At 40.7% G+C, this 23,623-nt stretch overlaps 1 protein-coding gene across 1 annotated transcript in view; it reads left to right on the forward strand.

The window, feature by feature from the left end:
* TMC3 (transmembrane channel like 3) overlaps window positions 1–23,623 on the forward strand; it is a 159,608-nt gene that overhangs the window by 120,331 nt on the left and 15,654 nt on the right. Inside the window, exons 6-11 of the mRNA XM_019471323.1 lie at window positions 13,150–13,209; window positions 13,735–13,853; window positions 17,780–17,923; window positions 19,256–19,331; window positions 22,263–22,344; window positions 23,059–23,165. Coding sequence (XP_019326868.1) covers window positions 13,150–13,209; window positions 13,735–13,853; window positions 17,780–17,923; window positions 19,256–19,331; window positions 22,263–22,344; window positions 23,059–23,165 — 588 coding nt within the window. The remainder of the gene's footprint in view (window positions 1–13,149; window positions 13,210–13,734; window positions 13,854–17,779; window positions 17,924–19,255; window positions 19,332–22,262; window positions 22,345–23,058; window positions 23,166–23,623) is intronic.

The raw sequence follows: 23,623 nt of genomic DNA on the forward strand, positions 1-23,623 counted from the left end.
GAGACGCCATACCTTCAGCTACAATGCCGCAGTCTCTGCAGCCATCTCGCGGGGAGTCTGTGCACGTTCCCTGAGGCAGAGCCAGAGAGGGACACTCGTGTAGGAAGCAGCACATAGCCTTGCTGGTAAAGTCGAAACTCTACGCTTTACTTCCCTGTCACTGGGTGCGAGTGAGCAGAGTCCTTATGGCACATGCCAGTGAATAGTGACTGTAGATAGTGGTAGACCATTTCTCCTTTACGTTTAAATCCTGTTTTCCCCCCCTAATCACCTTAGACTTGCTATGTATAAGTATATGTCTAAGTATGTCTAAGTATGCAGAGTTTGGGGTGCTGGCTGCAGAGCAGCTGAAGGTCCCTTTCATGCTGAAGCTAAATCTGTCGTGTTATGGCACAGCAGTTGTCAGAGTTGCTGTTGACTTCCCTAAGGAGCTTGGAAGGGTTAGCTGTGTTTGACAGCAGTACCGATAGGCTGAGAGGCTGAACAGTCCATTTCTGTTTCCTCCTTCCGTCAACTTAGATGCCTTCTGCTTTCCCGTTCTCTCTGATTATACCCTTGCTGTTCCCATCCTGCCAACTCAACCAGCCAAATTCCACTTGGGGACGGTATTTCCTTTCTTTTCATAACTGCTTTACTGTCTTCCCCTCTATGTCGTCTTGGCAGTCCTTTGCTCTGCAAATCAGTGAAACAAAGGATGCTCACTTCACTAGAAACAGCACTCATTTTCCTGAGGGCTTTGTGGATTCAGCTTATAGGAAGGCAGAGACCAAGCAAGCTTCCTTCAGAAACAGGTTTGTCCTGACAGGATCCAAGTGATGGAGGTACAGGCCATTCAGTTAATGAATTTTTCTCTCGGGACTCTCAATGCCTTTTTATGATGCTTATCCCTGTGTCCTGCTGCTGTACTGCTGCCAGCAGTCAGCCTTTTGCCACAGCATATGCTGTTATGTATTCCAGTTGAAGCTTCCCTTTCTGCTTCTAGTGCTTCATCGGCAGTTCGGGTCAGGAAGGTAGTCAGAGGCTGTTAACCCAGCCAGGTAGAAATATATTCGTAAGACAATATCATTTTTCTCTGAATTCCTTAGGGGAACTTCCTGAAGATCTCTAGCAAGCTGGCCTACCACCACCATCCCCTCCCCATGTGAGTTGGCCGTGTTTAACCATCCACTCGCCGATAGGAGGATTGCAGTCCTCAGGTTTGTCTCCTAGGGACCTTGTTTCCTTGATACGGTGGGCAGCGTGGAAATGGTTTCTTGGTGATGGCTCGTGCCTTTGTTCTAAATATATGCCTGGTTTATCATGGGTAAATTTCTGAACTGGAAACCAAGATTGTGCACCGTTTTGGGAGGCCATGGCAGAAGGCTGCCATGAGAATCTCATACATTGCTCGTATTATTTGCTGAAACATGAATGGCTCATGCACTATCAGTGAAACTCATTGCTAATTGATCTTTTAGATATTCTTAGATCTGGACTTTGTGGCACATTTAGAGGTGACAGCATGCTGTTTATCATACCAGTCTCACAAAGGGAATTCCTTTGATTGGTTCGGATATGGTACGAGTGATAGCACCCTGAATAACTGAGCTCCAGCATCAGGTCTGATGCAACCTGTTTCCCTCCAATTCTTCCTGTTGTTGTCTGGTAGCTGATGCATTGCTGCATTTCCCACTTCTATAAAATTGTATCTTGTGGACACTTCCCCTAATCAGGAGACAAATGCTTTAGGCCATTGCTTTTATGCAATTTGTCTTTCCATTCCAGAATTTCCTGCTAGGTGCTGCACTGGCCAGAGTGAGAATATTGCCATCAGGAATGGGTGCACGAGAATTTTCATCTTCTAAAATGGGGATTTGTGATCCAGTGACTTGAACCTTCCCCTTTCAGGTATTCTTGGTTCCTAACTGATCTATAGCAAATCATATTAATGTTGAATGTTCCAGGAAATTATTGCATGTCATCTCAAATGATAGAATCTTGTTTAGCTACATTCATCTCAGATTCCAGTTGTTTTGTCTCTGTGTATGTCTGTGGATTTATTCTATTGGCTTTTTTCCTCAGAGAAGTGCAGGTTCCTAATCTCATTGATCTGGTTTCTTCATATTAGGTCATGTTACAAATTCCAAATCAGATTACAACAAAATCAGATTAGTTTCTTGTTCTTAAACAGAACAGCTTTAACGTCTGGACCTGGTACTTAAAAAAATCATATTTTACAGAATTTGTCTACTTTGGGTGTGCAGGAGGAGCCGAGCACTCAGTATTGGATGCATCACCCTCTTAATTTTATTTCAAGGAGACTTTCCATAGTAAGTAAACAGTGGATTAAACTAATAGCCTGAGAAAGTAGTTTTCGGAAGATGCTTTGGAAGTTGAAATGTCGCTGTTGTTCCCACTGTAAGTTTCATTTACCTTCTTCAAAAACTCCTATGAACACAACATACCATGTGGTCTGCGCTCCAAGCTTGCTTTATGATCTGGCACTTACAGTATATTGATCTTATTGTTCATCATTATGAGAAGAAAGAAATTTGTTCTGTGACAGTTAGACAATGGAGTCACATTTCTAGGAAAGACATTACTCATCCGCATCAGGTGCTTCTCTTTTTTTCTCAAAAAGATCTAATTTCTTATGAGAGCTTCACCTTTGAGCAGATGATGTTGTTTCTGTACGTGTATGAATTTGCTCTAGGTCAGAGGGTGGGGGATGATCCGACTTTGAAGAAAGCTGTATTGCATTCCCACCTTTTCAGCCGCTCCATGATGGCCAATTAATTGAAGGTGGAGTCCTCATTCTATAGAAACGACATTTTCAAGGTCTTTATGGTTGGAATCCTCAGTCCTACTAGAGCATTTTCAAAGCCCCTAGAAAGCACTGGAAAAACTACTGAAGAGCTTCAGTAGGCTTTGAATTGGAGCCTAAATATCCCTTCCTTTAGGTTTCCTGTTGATAAATGTTAATAACAGCAATGCTCATTTCTCTAGTCATCTGCAGATATGAAGCATTTAATGTGGCATTGAATATTTATGCTATACTGAAGAAGTAGTGCTTAAAAAGTTCACTAAAGACTTTAATCAAAAAGGAGAAAGTAAAAAAAAAAAATCTATTCTTAATGTTTCCAATATTAAAAGTAAATAAAAAAAACAACCCTAGATGAAAAAGTGATGCAGTCCATATATCTCAGAAAGAAAGGATAAAAAAAAAGAACCCTAGATGAAAAAGTCCATATATCTCAGAAAGAAAGGATAATAAAAATATCTTGCATGTTACATAGGTTCCTTTTTTGTTCCTAATCAATTGCTTGCTACTTCTTATTAACGAATCTGAAGAATGGTCTTTAAGTTGTAAATGCTGATCTGGATTTCAAATGGGGATTTAATTGTTTCTAGATTTTCACATCAATTTCCTGTGACTTTAGTATTCCCATATATCTCAGAAAGAAAGGATAATAAAAATATCTTGCATGTTACATAGGTTCCTTTTTTGTTCCTAATCAATTGCTTGCTACTTCTTATTAACGAATCTGAAGAATGGTCTTTAAGTTGTAAATGCTGATCTGGATTTCAAATGGGGATTTAATTGTTTCTAGATTTTCACATCAATTTCCTGTGACTTTAGTATTCTTGGGTTCATCTCAGCTTCCCAGTGCCATCTTATGCTGTGCAGCTAAACCAGATATACACAACTGTATCTGGAGTTGGTTTTTAGCTAGAAGTGTCTTGTCGCAAGTGTACTGCAAGTCAGTTGGCGGAAAAGAACAAGAAGGAGGGATAATAATAATAACTAAAAAAAAAAGTATGAGTCAAGGTTGTTGCTATTTGAATGGACCGTACATCTGAAGTCCCAAATTCTACCAATTACTAGTTCAAGAACTGTAACTGTGGCAGAGTTGCTAGTCAAATGGCCAAGGAAAACATTTCAAGTCTTCCAAATGAAATTGTGAGAGTTGAAAATAAATATTCAGGTCAGAATACGTCCTAATAAACTATCCACCTTTTTTCCTGTTTAGCTGAAAACATCTTCTTTTCAATGCTTTGTTTGCTTTCCCGAGAGGTAATCTAAATTTTATTAAGGATAAAACACATTTTCCAAAGGAACCCGTTAACTCTGATAGCAAGCGATATACAAGGAAGCAACTTGGCCACATGGTGGAGCTTTCTGCTCTTGCTGCGGGAAAAAATGGTCAAAAGAGCTGCCTGACTCTGCCAGAATCCTCCAGCAAAGAGGGAGATATTAAGTCCTGTAAGTTCTCCTAGAAATACCGTTCTTTATGGTGATTTATGCTCATATGTGTCATGAGAGGTGTGAATGGCTCCCCCCCAGCCCCCTGGTCTGGAAACTGCATCTGATGGTGACGTTAATTACCAATGCATTTCATTCAGACCAGCAAATTCCGGTTTACTTCCAGCGTTATGGCTGCACTCTTAGCCTACTGTCACATGCAGATGAAGGGCTCCTCAGCCTGTTCGTCATCCCCAGATGCATCAAATTCGTCATACGTACACATTCATTTTTACAAATAAAAGCAGTATACTATCCTCACCCCGTTTCCCCACTGGACTTCTGCCTACAAGAAGCTCGTTATATGCTTTGCCTTCCTCCAGGCTCATCTTGTATAGCACTTGACTTGGATCACATTGAAGGGAAAGGCTAAGGACCAGCAGCAGATGCAGGAGCATTACTTAATAAATTGCTAATCCGTCCTCATTAACGAAGAAGTCCTTCCAGAGTGGATATTGAGACAAAGAGCTTTTGGCATTTGTGCAGACTTAAGGGAACATCTGTGTTTGTGATGGCAGAAGATTTATTGTGTGATAATAGAAATAAAGCCTCAAAGGAAAATCCTTTCGCTGATAAAAGTAAGACTTTTTATAAGAACTAATTTTCACTAGTGTTCTTTTTTTTTTTTCCAATTTATTTATTTTCATCATCTTTTCTTACCTATTGGTACATATGGCACCCCTTTAGAAACGAGTGCTCATCTTGAAAGAACTCATTAGATCATATGCCAGTACTTTCAGTGGTTCTGTTCTCTCACTCACTTTTGTGTCCTTTGAAATAGAATACAAATTTAAAGGTCTGTCTATACGTACAAATTGCGCAGGCTGAATTAAATAACTTCCTAACTTGGAGTTGGTTCAGTTTAATTCTTTAGGCGTTTAAACCAGTTACCCAATTAAACAAATCGGTATTAGCTACAGCTAAGATGATTTACGAGTATACAAAGGGATTGCACTCATTTAATTAAACCTGCAAAAAATTGATTTAATTCCACTGATACAATTTCTGCATTTAGTTTTCACCTTGGAAACATTTTTAAATTAGGAAAAGAACCTCATAGCCTAAAACCTTGAGAAGAACATATGCTTTTTAAAAAATGTGTGAAAATTAAAGTTTGTGACTAGAAGAGAACTTCATGACCACACTGTAAGCAGGGAAAAACAAGAAAGGGGAGCAAAAGATGAAGCTGATCAGTCTAATTTTGTTGTGCAACATTAATGAAAAGCTAAATATTAACGATAGGTTGTGATCCACAATCCTATTATCGAGGCTTAAACTGCTTTGCATGAGCTGAGCCTTAGAGACTGTCCATATGCATCTTCGTAGCACATATCAAATCTTAGATGAGCTAATTTAGCTAAGCCCATACTATCTATTATGGGGCTTTCTCAAAACATTCCACCTACTAAGCATATAAAAAAATACCATGAAACCAGTGAACACAATAGACAGACTTGCGAAAACCAGCGTATGTTTAATGTGTGCTGGCAGGAAGGAGATGATCATTACCACAGTATCTGAGAGTCTCTACGCTGCTTATATAATTTGAGGCTTTTCTTCTAACTTTTAGGGCTCAAACACTCCCCCTCCAGAACCTCGATGATAACATTTAATTCAGCATCAGAGTAAGGCTTACGTGTTTGCATCATGAGGTCCTTGGAGGAAAGGACTGTTTGAAATATATATTACAATTTTGTTAGTATTTCCTTAGTGTTTGTAAACTATATTTTGCGTTTTTTGCATTGTTTTTATAATCCTTTTGCACTGAGGATAGCACACACAAAAGCCCCCCAAATCCAAACAAGCAAAAAATCCAAGATCCTTACTCTGCAAAAATGGGTTAAGAAAGGATATTCCCTTGAAGATGCGAGTGTTCTGCGCTCTCTTCTAAAAACTAGGCTATGAATGTTTAATGCAAAGGCTATGGGTCTGACTTACCATCCACTGAAGTCAGGGGCAAAAATGTGATTTTATTAATCACTGTAGCGTTCCTTCTGTTCAACTGAATCGCATCAATTCAGAATACTCAAAAGCTCTATAGCTGTGTCTTTTTCTTTTGAGACTAAAAAGCTATTATGGGAAAATTTGTTATGCTGAAAAAGTGAGGGTGCTAATGGATTATTAAATGTCTGGGTTAACCTTACCAGAGATGTTTTCATTGGGATAACTCAATTTAATACAGTATAATAGAATTTTCTAGTATACGTTAAAGTCCAAATGGTGATGTGTAAAAGCAAAGAATGAAAGTCCCTTTGAGAAATCTGCTTGAAAGCTGATTATTTGAAATTGCTGTAACCTTATAACTCCTTATTCCAGTGATGAGATAATGATATAATTTAGAAAAGGGTGGCTTAGTGATATATGTGTCATTTAAATTCTTCCTAATAGGTGACATTTATTGAAAGCTGACTCTTGAACTGTGTTCCATGCCTTGTGCTATCTATCCGCCTTGGAGCTGTTAGACACTGTAATTACATTTTGCTTCATTTCCTGTATAATTGTGAAAATCCTTCCATGGTAGGAAAGTACAAAGTCCAGATAATGAGAACATGACAACGTATAAGATTTAAGATGGTTTAGATTGCAGCTCGAACTGCCCGTGACTCAGGCGCTTTCAAGGTCATCCAACACATAGTGAGGTCAGGCAGCACAGCACTTTTGAGACTGTATAAAATAAAAACATTTTGCTGCTTTTAATAAACATCAATCTTAACATCATTATTTCTAGAAATTGAGGTGTGTCTTACGGGTAGAGTAAGAAGAAATGCCAAATCTTATTGTGTTGAGTTACTGTGACATTCAGCCACTAGCACACTGTCTTTGTGTGAAGAATATTAAGAATAGTTTTGTGCCAGGGCATAATGTTTTGAAGTCTCCAAAGCTTTGCTCTTTTGTTTTATTACGCTTTCAAAGTCTTCCCCTTGGCAGTTTCTTGACGGTACTAGATGTATTTTTGTAACTAATGTGTTTCTTAAAGCAATTTTTTTTTTTTCCCCTTTAGAAAACTCTTGTAGCTAAATCATTACGCTACCAGTTCCTCTCATCACCAGCCTGGTCTACATTACGTCTAGAGATAATCAGCTGGACTTGTTTTCCAGGCTAAGGATATTGTATATCTTCATTATGCACCGTTGACTCTGAGGGTTTGTGGACTTTGTCTAGGTAGAATTTCTGAATCCTGTGTTAATACTGCAAACTCTGTGTAGGCTTGGCTGTCTTTCAGTGCACTCTTACCGTGTGCTTCATGTGCTAAGAAACAGAAATGGGCCACAAGGCAACTGCCAGTGAGCACGTTGGCCACTGAAAGCGATATTTGATTTATTTTGCCTCCTAGGTCTAAAGAGAAAGTTTGCTCCAAATTCCCTGTAGGAAAACTACAGGGAGCAGCTTCCCCCAGAGAACAGAGAGACGGATTTCGTGCAGCCTTTCAAGTCTGGTCTTGGGAAGACTAAAAGAGTTTGGGACTGAATAAGGAAACGAGGAGACAAGTTTAACAGAGGAAGCAGCTACATTTCCAAGGGAGGGAGGAGGGGACCAGCCAGAGCTTGAAGGAAACATCCTGTAAGAGGTACAGGCTGTGAATTAATTACTGCAGGGGGATCCCGTGGCCCTTAAAAACTCTCAGGCAGTTGTTACATGGTACCTTTGACATAAGTCCATGCTATCATTGAAAGGCATGAGCCCATCCGATGCCCTGCCTCCTCCTGGTTCATTCCCACCATCTCTCTTGTGCTCACAGTAAGGATTATGCTGCTGAATGGTAGCTGAAACAAAGAACTGATCTGCTGAAAACTGATCTGGGAGGTGGGGAGAGGCAGGGGATTGTCAGAAGTATTATGGACAGGTGCTGAGTTCAAGTGATCACGTAACCACAGCCTGGTACATTTGGGCTTTTCCGAGTACTGTGTTGATGTGATATCCTGGAAAGCAAGTGGAGCAAGTGCATCTCCTGGCAGACTATACTTTGAATAGCTGTGTTTGGGGGTTTTCCTTAGACAAAAGATCATTGTTGTTTGCTAGTGAGTTAGCTGTTGTGTATCTAAACAGCCTCCTAGGTGATGCAGTAATAGAATTAGTATCAGTCCTTATGCAATAAATTAAGCTGATCTGGACTTCCTCTCCCATCTTTTGTGAGCATCTGGTTTGTGAAGAGATTAGACATTAAATGTGGGTGAAATAATCTCACTGTTTCAATGCCAAAGACCCTTTAAAATTGGGGTGCAATTTCAGGCTGTAAAGTTGAGTGGATGTTACAAAAAGCAAGGAAACTAGAACATAGATTTTTATGGATGTCTGCTCCAGCTGCACCACACCTCTCCCAGCCTTTTGACTTGTAAGACTTTCCCAAGTATCCTCCCTCCAGAAATTCTTAGTCAATCGGAACTGTTTCTTGTATTTAATACACTTTACATTAAGCAACAGTGTTACTTCAGGAGCAAATAATTCTGAAACGGTTTATTATAGCAGCATACAGTACAATAAGAATGGAAAGATATGGGTAAAGCCATGATCTGAACTCTCCAAACCCGAATCTGCCTGCTGTCAGAGCTATAGCAAGGTACATTAGTACCTGCCTCCCTCCCCATCTCTATCCAGCCACTACTTCCTACTCACCCTACCTCTGCAGCCCTTTAATCTGTCATTTTCAGAACCAGCAAGAGTAGTTGGCAAGGTTCATCTCCATAGTATCCCCTTTGCTCAGCTTTACGCATCATATTTCTGCTGACCCACCTGAGAAGTCCAAATCTAGCTTTTCCAGGACTCTGAGCCGTGTAATCGAAGGGTACAATTGTGACTTGAAAAAAATCTTTATTTTAAAAGTTATTTGAAGAGAAACCCAGCTAAATGTATTTCATTGTTCTTTTATTGCAGTTAATTTCCCTGTCCCCCCTTTTCAGTCACCCAGTGTTTCCCTTGGGAAAGCTAGAAGTGGAGTTAGTTTTTCATATGATTAACCAATATTATGTGGATTGAGCATTCTTCCTTAAAATAACATTTTCAAAACATTCACTAGAGACTTTAAAATGAAGCCTTAATGCTTTGTATTTATTTTTTCTTATCAAAGCTTTAAGACATTAGGAATTTAACTAGCCATCTTGTAATAATCAGAATGCAAATGTTAGCCTCTCAGTTTCAGTACGGAATTTGATTCTACATACGTTACTGTAGAAAGCTCTAGTGTTGTCTTCCCCCAACACAGGATTTCAGATTTGTTGCTCTCAAATAAATATAACTCATGGACCTCTCAGATGTCCTGCTGCTATTTATCATTTCGTTGTGTGGGATGCAGCTGGAGTTATGTCACTAGGTACATTTCAAACTATATGTTTCATTGCACTTGTCAGTGCGGTTTCAACATTCACTAGTATTTTTCTCCTCCCTTCTGTTGGACATAGTGGCTTTTGGCATTTCAGAAATATGGTATCAAGGAATTAAAAAATGTTCCTGTCTAGATCGCTGCAGACTCCAATAGGATAATTCCATCAGCGATAAACTGCACTGAATTCTGTGTACAAAATATGACCAGGTACTAGAAATCATGTCTCCCTTCTCTTAAATGACTCATTTGGCCAATGAATCACAGTAAGTTTTGCAAAGTGATGTTGACTTGACAAGAAAAGTGATGTGTACCCACCCTTCTTTCTTCTTACTCTTTGCCTCTAACTAGTTGATACAGCCTAAGCATTCTCCTAGCAGGGGAAAAGTATGATTTCTGAATCCCTTCAGTTTGAGCGACAGAATTCAGGTCTTGTATTTCCTCAGTGCGTGATGTTAACATTGGGATATTGGACAAAATTATCATCTTTTTCATATTCCTTTAAATGAAGGTGGTTGTGGTAACTCTGTGTGTGGAGCTCAATCATGTTGTTCCATGCTAGGCATGTGGGATAAAACTTTGTGGGGACTTAGGCATGGCATAAACACGTAGCACCTCAACCCTCCCGGATGGTAGAAGATCTGGGGAAGAACAAGGAGTGTCTAAAGAACTTGACCAGTGCAAAATCGAGCTCTGAGAGATCAGGAGGAAGTTTAGAGGCTTGACTACTGGTGCCCAGGAGCCCTGCCTTGGCTGAAAAAATTGCTGACTGCTCTGTTTCAGTTCTCCTTAGCTGGAGAACTTCATCCCATGCATTTCAAAGTGATGCAAAGCTCTGAATGAAGGTGTGGTTTTGATGAATATTAGAAATGGTGCGAAACAACATTCTAATGTTTGGAGGACAATGAAAATCAACGTGAATTGAACCAGACCCAATATTTCTGCGTTTCAAATGTTGACAGTTCTTGGCTTCCTCACCCTGGGCCAAAATGAGACAATCTTATGGAAGAATGTGTTGCCAAAATACCCTTAAAAGCAGTTGTGAAATTCAAGGTTTTCATCTCAGTCAAAAATGCTAAACCAACCCCGAGCCCTGACTATTCAGTTACTTTCTGCCATTGTTAATTTCTTGAACTTTTCCTCTTTTCTTCTAAAATGTGGAATTTCTCCTTTTATCTATTTATTTTAAAATGTTCTATAATTATCTTCTTCATTTTCACTGACTTGTAAGTCTGACTTATAACGGCTCACGTAAGTCTGGAAAATAATTTGGTTACAGTGCTTTCAAAAAGGTCTCTGGTGAAATGAATATGTCTGTAGGATGCACGTTATACTGCTGGATAGACAAAACCGCACAAAATACAGATTCCCTCATAGCAGAAGGAGCTACATCCTATGATACTTGAAAAATAATTTTTCTTATGGTGCATAATTTTTCTTACGGTGCCTAATTACTTTCTTGCCACCTGAAAGTAGAGAGCTGCGAATCACAGGGGCAGTGTGTCATGCAAACCAGGGCAGTGCTGCAAGCCATGTTGAATCGGCTGGGGATGGGGGGGGGGGGGTGTTTGTCCTTAGCCCCTCTCTGCTCCCCTTCTGTTTGTCCTTAGCCCCTCTCTGCTCCCCTTCTGTTTGTCCTTAGCCCCTCTCTGCTCCCCTTCTGTTTGTCCTTAGCCCCTCTCTGCTCCCCTTCTGTTTGTCCTTAGCCTCTCTCTGCTCCCCTTCTGTTTGTCCTTAGCCACTGTCTTAGCATTAGCCTCTAAAACGCTCTTGACAATTTTCTGAATTCGATGTATTCTGTTATGGATTGTACTGTCACAGAAATGTATATTTTAATAGTCGTGATACTTATCTAATGAATTAAAATAGTCATCGTGATGTAAGATCAGTTAACTGCACAGGAGGAGCTTTTTAAATGGAATATTTTTTTATGTGGGATGTGAATTCACAAAGAAAATTGAACCATGACGGGAGTATTCCCCTTGATCCAAGTCTGATAAATGTCAGCAAGAGTTATGAACGTGCTGAAATTGAAACTATGAAATTAAACTGTCCAACAATCTTATGGGGAGACAGTGATTTAACAGAGTTCAGTAGATCAATTTTACTCTCAGTAAGTGAAGACGATGACTTTGGCTTTGTTATCCTGGAAATCCCATAACTGCTCTTATGTCCAGCTGCACACCTATAATATCTCTGGGGGACTGAACAGGTGAACCGAGATTGTAATTTGAGAATGAAACGTCTGTCTTTGAAGCCCAGCTGGGTTGTCTTTTGATCTGAGATTTTGCAGCTCTAAAGTAAAGGTCCTCAAACTAAGAGGAGTTTCAGTGTTTTCACACAAAGCGGGCTGCGGTACAGCAGCATTACCTATCACTGCTTTCTGTGGGGTTGAATGTTTTTAGCACTACTGACAATTCATTTAAAGATGCACCAGTCTCCTTTTTCAGTGTTTCCAAATACTTCTTTCCCACCTGTTTTATGTACTTAAGGATCTGGAGGGATAATATTCTCTTTTTACAGAGATGACTGGAAAACTCAGTCCCTTCTGAATTTTCACCCTGGAACAGGGATCAGCAGTGTTGATCTCCCAAGCAGGGAGATTTTGAAAAGGCCCCAGAATTTAACTGCAGTGCTGGAAAGATGGGTAAAACTCAAACTGAAAGTCCATGGGAATGGGCAAGCGTGGAGAATATAGCCTACTGTTTGCCTGAATTTTCAGTAAGCAGAGTTCACCAACCTGGCTTTTTCCTGGATAAGTGTTTGAAAATGCAAAATGATCCTATGGATCAAATGTGAGGCTTCCTATTACGCACAGAGAGCTGCCACTGTAAGTTTTGCAGTAAAAGGTTAATGTCCTGGTTTACATCCAGTTAATGGCAATTGAAATCAAATCTATAACCCCTGTAGTATTCATTCAGAGTAAAACAAACCCCTGTAGGTTTCTGGATTCAATAGAGCATATTGAAATGGGCAGCTGGGTGTTCTGGCTGCTAAACTGCTTGCCGAGTTGAAAAGCAAAACCAAAACCCTCTTTGTGATTAACTGAGTTAATGCTTGAGTTCTTTAAAGAGACCGTGGCAGGGGTCATGGGCGATGGAGGATGCCACCGACTTCAGGGATAAGCTCTTAAAGCCTGCTTTCCATTTTCTCTTAAAAAGGACCTTGCACCCTCCTGTCGGATGGGCTCTGAATTTGTGAGCCTCTTGCCGCTCGTTGTGCTTTTAGTGTTTGGTAGTAACTTCAGATTACGTATGTGATTTCAGCACTGGCAGTATTAGAGCTATATAAATGTCAGGCTTAAATTGCCCCTTTGTTTTTTAGACTTTAGGCTTTCTTCTAACAAACAGAAACAAAATTAATCTTCCTTGTTGACTTGATAAGATATACTAGTTAATTAAATCTATGTAAATCATTAGTGTTAGCATTTTAGTGGTTTTGGTAGTGCTATATCACCATCATATCAAAGGATGCCGCTTGTCTGTGAAATGTAGTAATTTCTGGGAACTGCCAATGATGTTAAGTCTTAATCTCTTCAAACGAAAACTAGGGCATCCGAAAGCCCGGGGAAAAGTGGAAAGTAGGTACGTTAACACAGAGGGAGAAACAGGTGAGTTTCTCTCCTGTAGTTTTTGGAGATCTAGCTTATGTTCTCTGAGGGATTCGGGACGTTACTGTGTTAAAACCTACCTTCTGGGCATACGGGAATTTTCCTTAGTGAGATGTCTCTGCAACGTGATTTTAACGTTTCCACACGTAACTGGAATAAGCAGGCAGCAGCTAATGGACTTTAGTAGATTGGCCTGACTAGAGAGGCACTTATCCTCATGAGCTAAGGCAGCAGAATCTGGCCCCCAATGCCGTTGCCAGTGGCCTAGATGCAAAGGAATAACTACAACCAAGGAAATATATTTGAACTGACATATTATTGCTTTTAAATTATAAAATGGAAAGCATATCTTGCAGCAGGTCAAAAAACGTGGTGATGTGGGCATGTTTGCGGTACACTCTGAGCATCAAAGCTTTAAGGGGCGTTTCTGGCACTCAGAATAGTTCCTCTGTTTGTTTTTTCCAGCTGGAAAGAGGTGATAAGCCTTTTAGTGGAGACGTGTTTCTGGGCTGACACCCGTTCCTTTTAGGTGTTTGCTTTCACTTGATGAATGGTCTGACACACAGAGAGGATAGTAGGATGCTTTTTCTGTCCTGTGATCTAGAAGGCAAACAGGAAAGCCATTCCAAGGCTGGTGGATTTAAGTATGGTACAGATAGTTTGATACGTCAAAGCTCTAACAGCCTCTATTTTACAGACTTCACCATGAAAAATAATAAAACGCGGCACAGAAAAAGTAAAAGTATTATGGTCCATCCTTCTTGGGAAGCTGGAAAGTACAGCCCACACCCTTTAGTCTCTGTTGTGGCTAAAGGAGATGTGTACAAGAGATGCGCGGAATGGAGTTGGGACTAGCGAGTTCAGTTCACGGAAAAACCCGTGTAGTAAGTAGAACATGGCCAAGTGGTGTTTCCACCGATGGTTTTTACTAGGTTTAGAAGTCATGCATATGTGACAAAAGGGGGAGTGAAAGGGGTGGTGCAGAATACAGCTGCCTGGTTTTACTGAACTCTGAATTAGGGGCATTAGGGGCGTTTCTTTACCATTTTGGTGCTCTTCTGCCTCGTGCGAATGGAACTCCCAGATTTCTGGGGAAGCTTCAAACAAGATGCACCTGGGGCTCTGGGCTTTACTGTTGACTACATTTGGGAAATGCAGAGTTGTCTTTATCTAAACTGGTCCTTCCTTGTCATCTAAAAAGTGTGGAGTGAATTACACCAAATGGACTTACTCTTTCAAAACCGCAAAACCATGCAAGTAACTCTCAGAGTATAAATAATGAGGCTTGTGACTACTTAGCCCTTTAGTTATTTAACAAAGTAAGTCTAGTACAACGGACAGAACCATGGTCATGGAAAAGTAAAATTTCTCAGCAAGTGGCAATATTTTAGATTAACTCAGAGCTGAGGGAAAAAGCAGCCTATGCTGTTCTCTACAGGAAATTCAGCAGAGAGAACTTAATGTTCTTTCTTGTCAGAGGCTGCAAATAAAAGTTAACTACAACAGACCATTGATTTATGTAACTGAAACCCTTGCCGCATTGTGCACAGAGCTATTAAGGAGGGAAAACACCAAGTTAGGAACAAGTGAAAACTCTCTGTAAACTCTTCCCTTCTCTCCCACATTCTGAGCGTCAAATTATGGCCAGAGAAACTATTCATATCAAGTTTTCTTGGTCTGTTTTGCTCTGCTTTAATAATGTGACCCAGAACACCCGCAACTTCTATGATGGAGAAAGGCACTGGAAATTCACTTGACCGTGTGTCAAGTTCTTCAGCTGTCCTGGTCCCAGCAAAGCTTGGAGCCGTCTGCGCTGTGCCGACAACCCACCACCAGTATCACGGAGATGCTGACGGAGAGGTGGTGTTGGAGCTGACCTTAGGAACGGTGTCAGGGGACTCTCCACCATGAAAATACGACTGCTGGCAAGTACAGTGTGTCAGCTGCCCGGTAGTTAATCCTGGATTAAATGGATGGATTACGTTTTGAGTAGATGTAAACTGAGTCAAAGCTATTGCTACTGTATTTTGGTTGAGACATTTGAAACTGAAAACTGCTGTTTTGCTATCAGTTTTACCATGAATACGTTGAGTGAATTAGGCAGTTCATGCCCATATGATGCTACTTAATGGTGGAATAATATGTAAGCATCATATGATAGGCACTGAGTGCATCATTCCTGTGAAATGCAGAAATGCTATCCTTATTTAAGGATGGAAAATGATGCATAAAAGTGCAAGAATTTGTCCCGGGACATACAGAAAGTGAGAGAGAGAATAGTTATTTAATACAGGGTCCTCAAGCTCACAGCACCAGTCCATTTGTTGTCTTTTAAAGTGATTCTCTGCGGTAAATATACTTTTAGAATCTATAAAATTAATTTTGCAATAAAATTAGTTAATTAGTAGAGCTGAAGAAATGGGAAATGAGCGTCAGATGGTAATGTTTTCCAGTGTTTTAGCTCTAGGAATAACCATTATTATTATTATCAATAATATAGTCAATGCTTATTGTACATGTTAAAGATAATACAGTAATTAATGGAATTGAGCATAATTAAGATATTACAACTGTCAAGAAAAAGTGAATTACGTGGTAATCTGTACTCGTCTGAATAGCAGGTATTTTGTTTACCTCCAAGAGAAAAGCCATAAATTTAGGTATAACGAATGGAGGTCACGCGGAGAGGTTGGGGCCGGGGCCCAGGAAAGCGGCAACCACACATTCTGTCAGGGCTGTCCTCCGGGAGAGGATCTGGAAGTCCTGCGGGAGAATGACGTCACATTTTTCGCTGTTAGTCAAGGCCAAAATGCAAACTGCCTTGCTTTACTCGAGCAATAACGTTCTCTCAAGCACGTGAAGCAAAGATGTCAGCAGTATGTCCGGTGCGTTCATTGGAAACATCACCCAGAGCGGGCCAGCGTAGCGCGGTGGGATGGCGCTTTGAAGGAATACCTCGTCCATGACAAGGGAAACTTGGCTCTGAATTAAGGACCGCAGCGGGCTCACCCTTGGACTCTGCTCCCTACCTTGCTTCTGGGCACCTCGCTTAAAAGCACCCTGGCAGGGGCTGCTGTGCGCTGCCGCTTTAAGGCATGCAGGCACTGCCAAGCAGCAGGTCCTCGCCACTGCTGGAGCACCAGGCGCGGGCAGCAATCCTCTGCTCGGCAGGGCTCACAGTCCCTCGCTGCTCTCTACTTAATAACATTTGGCTGCTTATGAGACAGCTGACCGGGGAGCTAAAGGCTTCCTTCTAGCGCGGCAGGGTTTCACCTGGTGCGGGCGGCAGCTGCCACCATGGCAGCAGCAACGGGCTCTGCTGCAGCAAAACCTGCCAAGTCCTGCAAAAAGTATCGAACGGTGAAGCGACACACTGGCATCTACACCTACCAGGAGCCGCCCCACAGGTAAGAGACCCTCCTTTCTCCTGAAGTGCAAATCTGCCTTATCTAGCACGAAAGTGGGATCTTGTCTTTTTACTTCCATTTAGACAGAGCGTGGCAACACGGAAAGGAGCGTGAGGAAAAAATCACTCTTCTCTCTATATTTAGATGTATTTCAAACCTCTCTGGTTTTTTATTTTCACAAAAGTCATTTTTCATATTGCAACGTAAACACTGTCCGTAAAACAGTGTCACTCCAATGAGTTCAGGGTATAGCAGGGTAAGAAATCTCTCTGTACCTTTCCCGTGTATTTATACATTTCCCTTGAACGTCCCCTGTGACCGAGGGGACAGGACTGTGGACCGATGGATCAGTGGTCTGATGAAGTATGTCTTTTGAATGTTCCTACAAGGCACGGCTGAGGTTATGATTTATTTCTAAGTGATTAAAAGGTGTTGCTTTTTCAGCAAAATTGCAGGGAACGTTCCTAACAAGTACATAGAAATTAGAATTCATACAATTAGAAAACTTCCTAGCTGGTGGTTGTTGCATGGTTCAGATCTCATCATTTCGTTCAGGGTGAAACAGTTGCCACAGGTTTTTAGACCTAAGCTTCTGCAAGAATGAATACTACCACTGTTTCATATACAATACCCTGTTTCAAACAGAGAACTGAGAGAGTTGTAGCTTAGCAAATGTAGTGACAGCATCAGAAAAGATGATTTAATAATCATCCACAGAAATCTGCATCAAAGCACACGAATCTTTTTACAGGGATGAGTAATTCCTGGTGTGCGGGGTCCCATGCTCCCATCCCCCTCTGAAGGGAACAAAGGGCGACCGTGTTCTAAGCATCTGTTCCCCCCATTCTAACAAGAAAATATTTTATCATTATTACAATCAAAATAAAAGGCCAGCACCACGTGGTGAATAAATGAATGTTAAGTGCTCTTGCTGGAAATGTTTAGGCAGCACTTTGTTCCAGAAAAATAGATAGACTGTCTTGCTGGCATGATGTGTGAGCTGTATGGTTGGAAATGCTCGGAGAGGAAAGTGGGATGCGTGGTGGGGAGCAGGGATGTCGCTCTAATAGGTTGGATCCTGTGCAAATCAACAGTTTGCTGGGGATCTGAACGGGAATAATTTGTCTTGTTTTCCTCTCGTGGGGTGTGTGCTGGGCTGCCAGCAACTCGGACGATGATATTGCTGAAGAAAAGGCTGAGAGCCATGACCCAGAGCAGATCTTTCAGAACATCCAGTACCAGAAGGAGATTATGTCCAACATCCGCTGCCGGCCGTGGCCGATGAGGCAGAAGCTGAGGGCGCTCAGGTAAAGGTGTTTGCATGGAAGCTTTCACGCTCGCTGGCTGTGACAGTGCTTTCAGCCTCAGAAGTTTTTCAGTGTAAGCTGGAAGGGATCGAGCACAGAAATGATTAAGAGCTGCTAGGAAAGCGTGCCGTGAGGATGCTCTGACAAGATCTGAGAGCTGGCTGAAGGCAGCAGCCTCAGGGTGGAAAGTCTGCAGGTGAAGTTCTCTCCTGTGCATGCCTGTGGCTCCCTTTAGACAGTCACTGTCCAGAAGAGAGAGCAAGAAATCACGCTTTGGCTATTAACTATTAAAACGGTGTACCAGCTGTTCAGTGGTCTAAGGAAAGGCTGTTGGTAATGCTCAGTAATAGGTTTTTAAGCTAAATTCCCAAAAAGGAAAAGCCATCTGCTATTTTCAAGGTAATTGCATGTGACAATTGCATGGTATGAGAACAGAAGCTGGTCATAATCTTCATGTACTATATTGTAAATGGCAGTAAATACTGGACACTTGTAGGTTTAAAAGGTACGTGCAGTGTAGTAATAACATGTCTCAGCTTAAGATTGCAATTATTATATTAATAATTCCAACTTTACGATGAAAGGGTGGTGCCTAACTCTTTGGGCTACCTGTCTAAATTGCGTCAGGTCTTTCACAGCGTGATCTGTTTGGGGTTGCTTTATTTTTCCTTTTCATCTGGCATCTTTCTCTTAAAACCCTGTGTGATGCTAGGATGGCATTTTAGTTGTGAGGAATCCCTACCAGCAGTAGAGCCCTTGTGTAATCTTGGAAGCAAAGAGAGATTTTTCTCTCTTAGGCAGAGAGACTTGCTGCCTTCCTGCTCATGAAGGAAGATGATGTTGATGAGATTTGGGTGGTCCCCATCCACCTTCTGCTAAGGTCAAAGACTGCGTATGACCAGATGAACACGCACCTCTTCACATCTGACAAGAGCGCTACACCATATTTGTAGAAGAGGTGTTAGTATCCACGTGAGACTAACCAGACTGTAATGGGGATCTTTTTACTGTACTCATTTAGGTTGTACCATTTTAAAAGAGAGACTTTGAATCAAAAGGATAGAGGGAAAAATTAGAGGACTAGAAAACTCTCCCTGCAGTCAAACTTCTGAATGCTGAGTTTACTCAGACAAAATTCTCAGTGGTTTTAAAGTGTCAGTAAAAACCTCCGTAGGAAAAGAAAAAAGCTTTGCCTGGTTAAGGATTTTATGGTGAGACAGTCCACAGTGGTGTTTCGGAGCATTTGACAACTTTGCTAGTTGGTGCTTGTGCAGAATAAGGGCCTCCGAGTAACGGGGTCAATGTAAAATAAACTTCCACCTTCTTGTGCAGGCAGGCGAAGGAGATCGTGCTGAAGTATGAGGGGAGGCTCACAAGAACAAGGGGTTACCAAGCTGCTGGTGCAGAGGTACGGCTGCTTTTTCTTAAATTAGAGCTCTTTTCTATACCAATAGTCGCCTGCAGTTTTCATTTACAGAAGCGTATGTTTGCTATGCAGTCCTGATCTCCAACTCAGGAACTCTGCAGAGGGAGGAAAAAGCAGCTAAAAGCTTCTCTTTTTTTCTATTGTGAATTTAGTAATTACATTTTTGCAGACTAATTTGATGTGTTGAGGGATGGATGTCCTTCTATTAACGCAGTATAAGCTTCCTTCTCAAAAAATCTACAAATATTGCTGCCTGCTAGAGGGGGTGATGGGAATGGGATACCAACAACACGATGTCAGTATTCTCTGAAGAGCTATTTCACCAGGCTCTGGGGCCACAGTTCAATAGTTTAGTATGAAAAATGTGTCTAGCTTTTAGTTTGGAAGACAATCCTACAATAGCTTATGGTAAATACACTGTTAAATGAAGGTTTTTGCTTGCCTAATACTCATAGATTTTCCAAGATGAGATTCAAATTCTTTTTACACCGCTGAAAATAGACCCTGGCCCTAGTTGCTGGAAATTAATAACATGTAGGAAATTGTCCCTAATATGCAACTGACAGAGAAGATATCTTTAGTCATCTAAGCAGTCAAGAATATTTTTGTCATCGTAATGAGTAGCCTTTTAATGAGTAACTTACCTTCCTTCAAAAAGGCAGGGCTGTAACAGTAAAATGGAACACCGTGTATTTTATTCACATGAACGAGGGAAAGGCTGCATATGTACCTGTTGTTCTGTTATGTTGGCCCACAGCAAAGGTTAAAAGTTCTACTTTCCAAGGTAGGAGAGAGTAATTTTGCCTTGTTCTGCCTTTGCGTGTGTGGCAAGTGCAGTGGAAGTAGGATGCCGTTAAAATAAATAGTGGTTTTTGCCTTTGACTTGAGCAGAACTAGGATGTTACCTAGAAAGAGAAGTAAATGCTAAGGGTCTGCAATACGTGTCAGCAAATCAGAGATTGGGCTCATTACTTGTTCATATTCCCCTTCCTATAACAAAATTAAGGCTTTCATATTAGAGTTCACAATGATTAAAAGTTCGTATCTAATCTAATTGCCTCTATTGTGTATATTTGCTTGAAAATATTCAGCACCCAGATATAATTCAGCAGTTAATTAGCCCCACTCATTATCTGTAGGGGAACTGCATTCTTTTTTCCTAGCACAAATTAGGGAATATAGCCTTTACATCAGGGCTAAATGCAGCAAATGCAACAGAAAGAGCTGCATTTTCTTCTAACTGGAAGGGCTTCATTTTCACGTGTTTTCTCAGAAAATAGCACGGTGACCGAGGAGACAAAAATTGTAGCACGGCAAAACGAGCGCTACATCATCAAAATAAAAACTCAATGGTTGAACATGTGCTAAGAACAAAATGCAGCTGTGAGTGTATAAGTTTTTTAATAAGTTTTTAAAATTGGCAAAATACAAACTGTTCATAATTGGACAATCCAGTCATGCTATTATGAAAATTGAAGTTAAAATACCTTTTACTGTTTTGACACTGAAAGCATTTTTGCTTTTCGGTTCAATTATTTTATATTTTCATTGTATTTTTTTACATTTGCAATTAATGCCAGATGCCCATACTCTGGATTCTAAGAGTATAAATTACCTGTTCAGGTAGGCAGTAGGCAGGAAAAGAGGTGATAGCTATCTAATTATAATTTTAACAAATGCTATTCCCACATGGACAGCTTTGTATACTTTATAAGTCTGCAGTACAACTGGCACAAGCTGCTTCATTCCTTTCTCAGCCTTGTGAACCCTGCTTTCAAATGAAGGTAGCTTCCCATGCAATTCACAGCATCTACAGTCTCTTTGTTTAATTAAAATACTTCCCGCTCATGCAATAAAATACCCATACCACCATAAAAATTAATTAACTTCGGCCAAAGAGATTGATGATATATTCAGTAAGTAAAATGTTATTTACTTCTCTTTGGTTTTAGGAGATTAGATTACATGATATAATATTGACACTGCTGCTGACTAAAATATAGAGGTTTTTTAACATCTAGCTGTACTAAAAATACTTTATAATGCATGATATACAAATATTATTCTTCTGTTGACACTGTAAAGTTATAGCTCCAATTCAGCAATTCAAAAACTGCCCTCAATTTTGCACATGCAGATGTTGTTTCTCCTCCCACGTGCGTACGCACACCCCACTGAGTGCAGGAAGATGCTTTCCTCTGACCGTGCAAAAAGAAAAAAAGGCTCTAGAGAATAGAACCACAGGTTTTCTGCAGGTGTCAGCTGTAATACACAGAGCTGAGAATCTAGTAGTTGAATTTGCTGCTGTTGAGTATGAAAGCTTATTTTTCCTCTAAGAAAAACTGGCATTATGCTTCTCTTAAATTTGAAGTTAGTTGTCTGTTCGTTTGTTTATCCTAGAAATCAAATTTATTATGTGCAGTGCAGCGGGATTCCCTCATAAATTACACAGAGGCTAGGCATCCAGCAATACCCAACTGGGATGACTTCTGCTGCCCGGAGCCGCTGTCCGCGGTTCCTCCCCTCCGCAGCCCCCGACCGTGGAGAAGGCGACAGGGAACGGTGCCCGTTGGGTCCTCATGGTCCTTGTGTGTAAAAGGTGTAGATCGGTGGCTCCTGCCTGCACCTATACTAGGTGTATAAAGAGCGCTCTGTCTCATCTTTGTTGGCATTCGGCTGGTAAACAGAGTCAAGGACTCCGGTGCCCCCCACGTTTTGTGCGTTTCTAAAACCCGCCATGGTTTGCTTCACCCACCTTACCCACAGGCATGCTCTAAGATCTTAGTAATTAATGCTTGTAATATTTCTTGTGATACAAGATGAAAGAGACGTGAGCAAAATACTCTGCATTTCTATTTTTATTTTTTTACATGCAGAAGTGTCACATTTCTCATTTCTCTGCTTTTTTCTCAGCTTTGGAGGAAGTTTATTCGACTTGCGTATAATTTTTTGGTAATCTTTATTCCTTGGGAAATGAGAATAAAGAAAATCGAGAGTAAGTATAAAGACTTAATGGTATTGAACAGTAAAGCACTTGCTAAAATGCTGGGTCTTAGGGTTTATTTTTGAATTCACTGAATTAAATAAATAATATTTGGGAGAAGGAGTTAAATGCAAACTTTCAGCGGTGACGTTTTCATTTAAAACCTTGCTTTTTCTTCTTTTCCTGGTGCCTTCGACACTGCACAGTTCCACAGTTCTCATTTATGGTCGTAGTGGGGGGTAACTTTTAAAAAGTCAAATTTGTCCCATTGTGGTTCTGCAAATGCAGCAAGATGTGGTTATAGTTTATCACAGTCCATGGGGCAGCATCCTCGGGCCAACATCCCCAGATCTGCCCAGGGTTAAGCGTGGTTGTAACCTGCGTCACCAGCCCTTGAGCCTTTGAATAGAATTAAAGCAGCCCTTAACATGACATCAGCAGGCAGGTCATACCTCTGTGCTTCAGTGGCGAAGGAAAATGGACGTCACCCAGCAAAGCAGCTTCTTGCGTAAATGCTGCTGGTAATCATGAGACTTCCCCAACAGAGCTTGCGTTGGAATTATATTTTCCTCAATGACGTGTTAACGTTTTCTCTACTTCGCTGTAAGCCCTGCGTGAATAGGAAAGGTTTTCCTTTTGTTTTATTATTCAAATAATACTTCATGAATAAATGATATGAGCTTTTATAGACTGTGTAGCTCAGGTAACTATTTTCTGTGGTTTAAGGTCATTTTGGGTCTGGAGTCGCCTCTTACTTCATCTTCTTGAGATGGCTATTTGGAATCAATATTGTACTTACCATAATGACAGGAGCATTTGTAGTCTTACCAGAGGTAAGAACATATTGGTCATATTTACAGAAAAATGCTTACTGTTGCACTTTCCTTTCTGAATTAAACAAATGCCACGCTTAAAGGCATGCATCAATTTGAAATGTACAATATAAAATGAATTATTTAAAATAAATTCCACTATTAAGAGGGTTTTTCCTACCAAAGGATAAGAGATTTTTGCTATTAGTGTCAGAGATGATATTTTGTCAACGCGGTACTAATGCTTTTACAGAATATGTTTGTATCAGATTATTAAAATGGAGAACCAAATCCTAAAAGCTGTAGTTGGTGTTGAGTACGCTCGAGTCCTGTTAGTGTCATTTACAGGCAGAAAAACATAACACCCCTCTCCAGACTCCGGATTATTGTCCATTAGAAATCATTTTCTAGAAGTTCTGAACAGCCACAACTTTGTTTAGTTCTTGCATGCAAGTAAGGCTATTTGTTAACTTTCGTTC

This window comes from Aptenodytes forsteri, unplaced genomic scaffold, assembly GCF_000699145.1.
Source record: "Aptenodytes forsteri isolate BGI_AS27 unplaced genomic scaffold, ASM69914v1 Scaffold1, whole genome shotgun sequence".
Lineage (NCBI taxonomy): Eukaryota > Metazoa > Chordata > Aves > Sphenisciformes > Spheniscidae > Aptenodytes > Aptenodytes forsteri.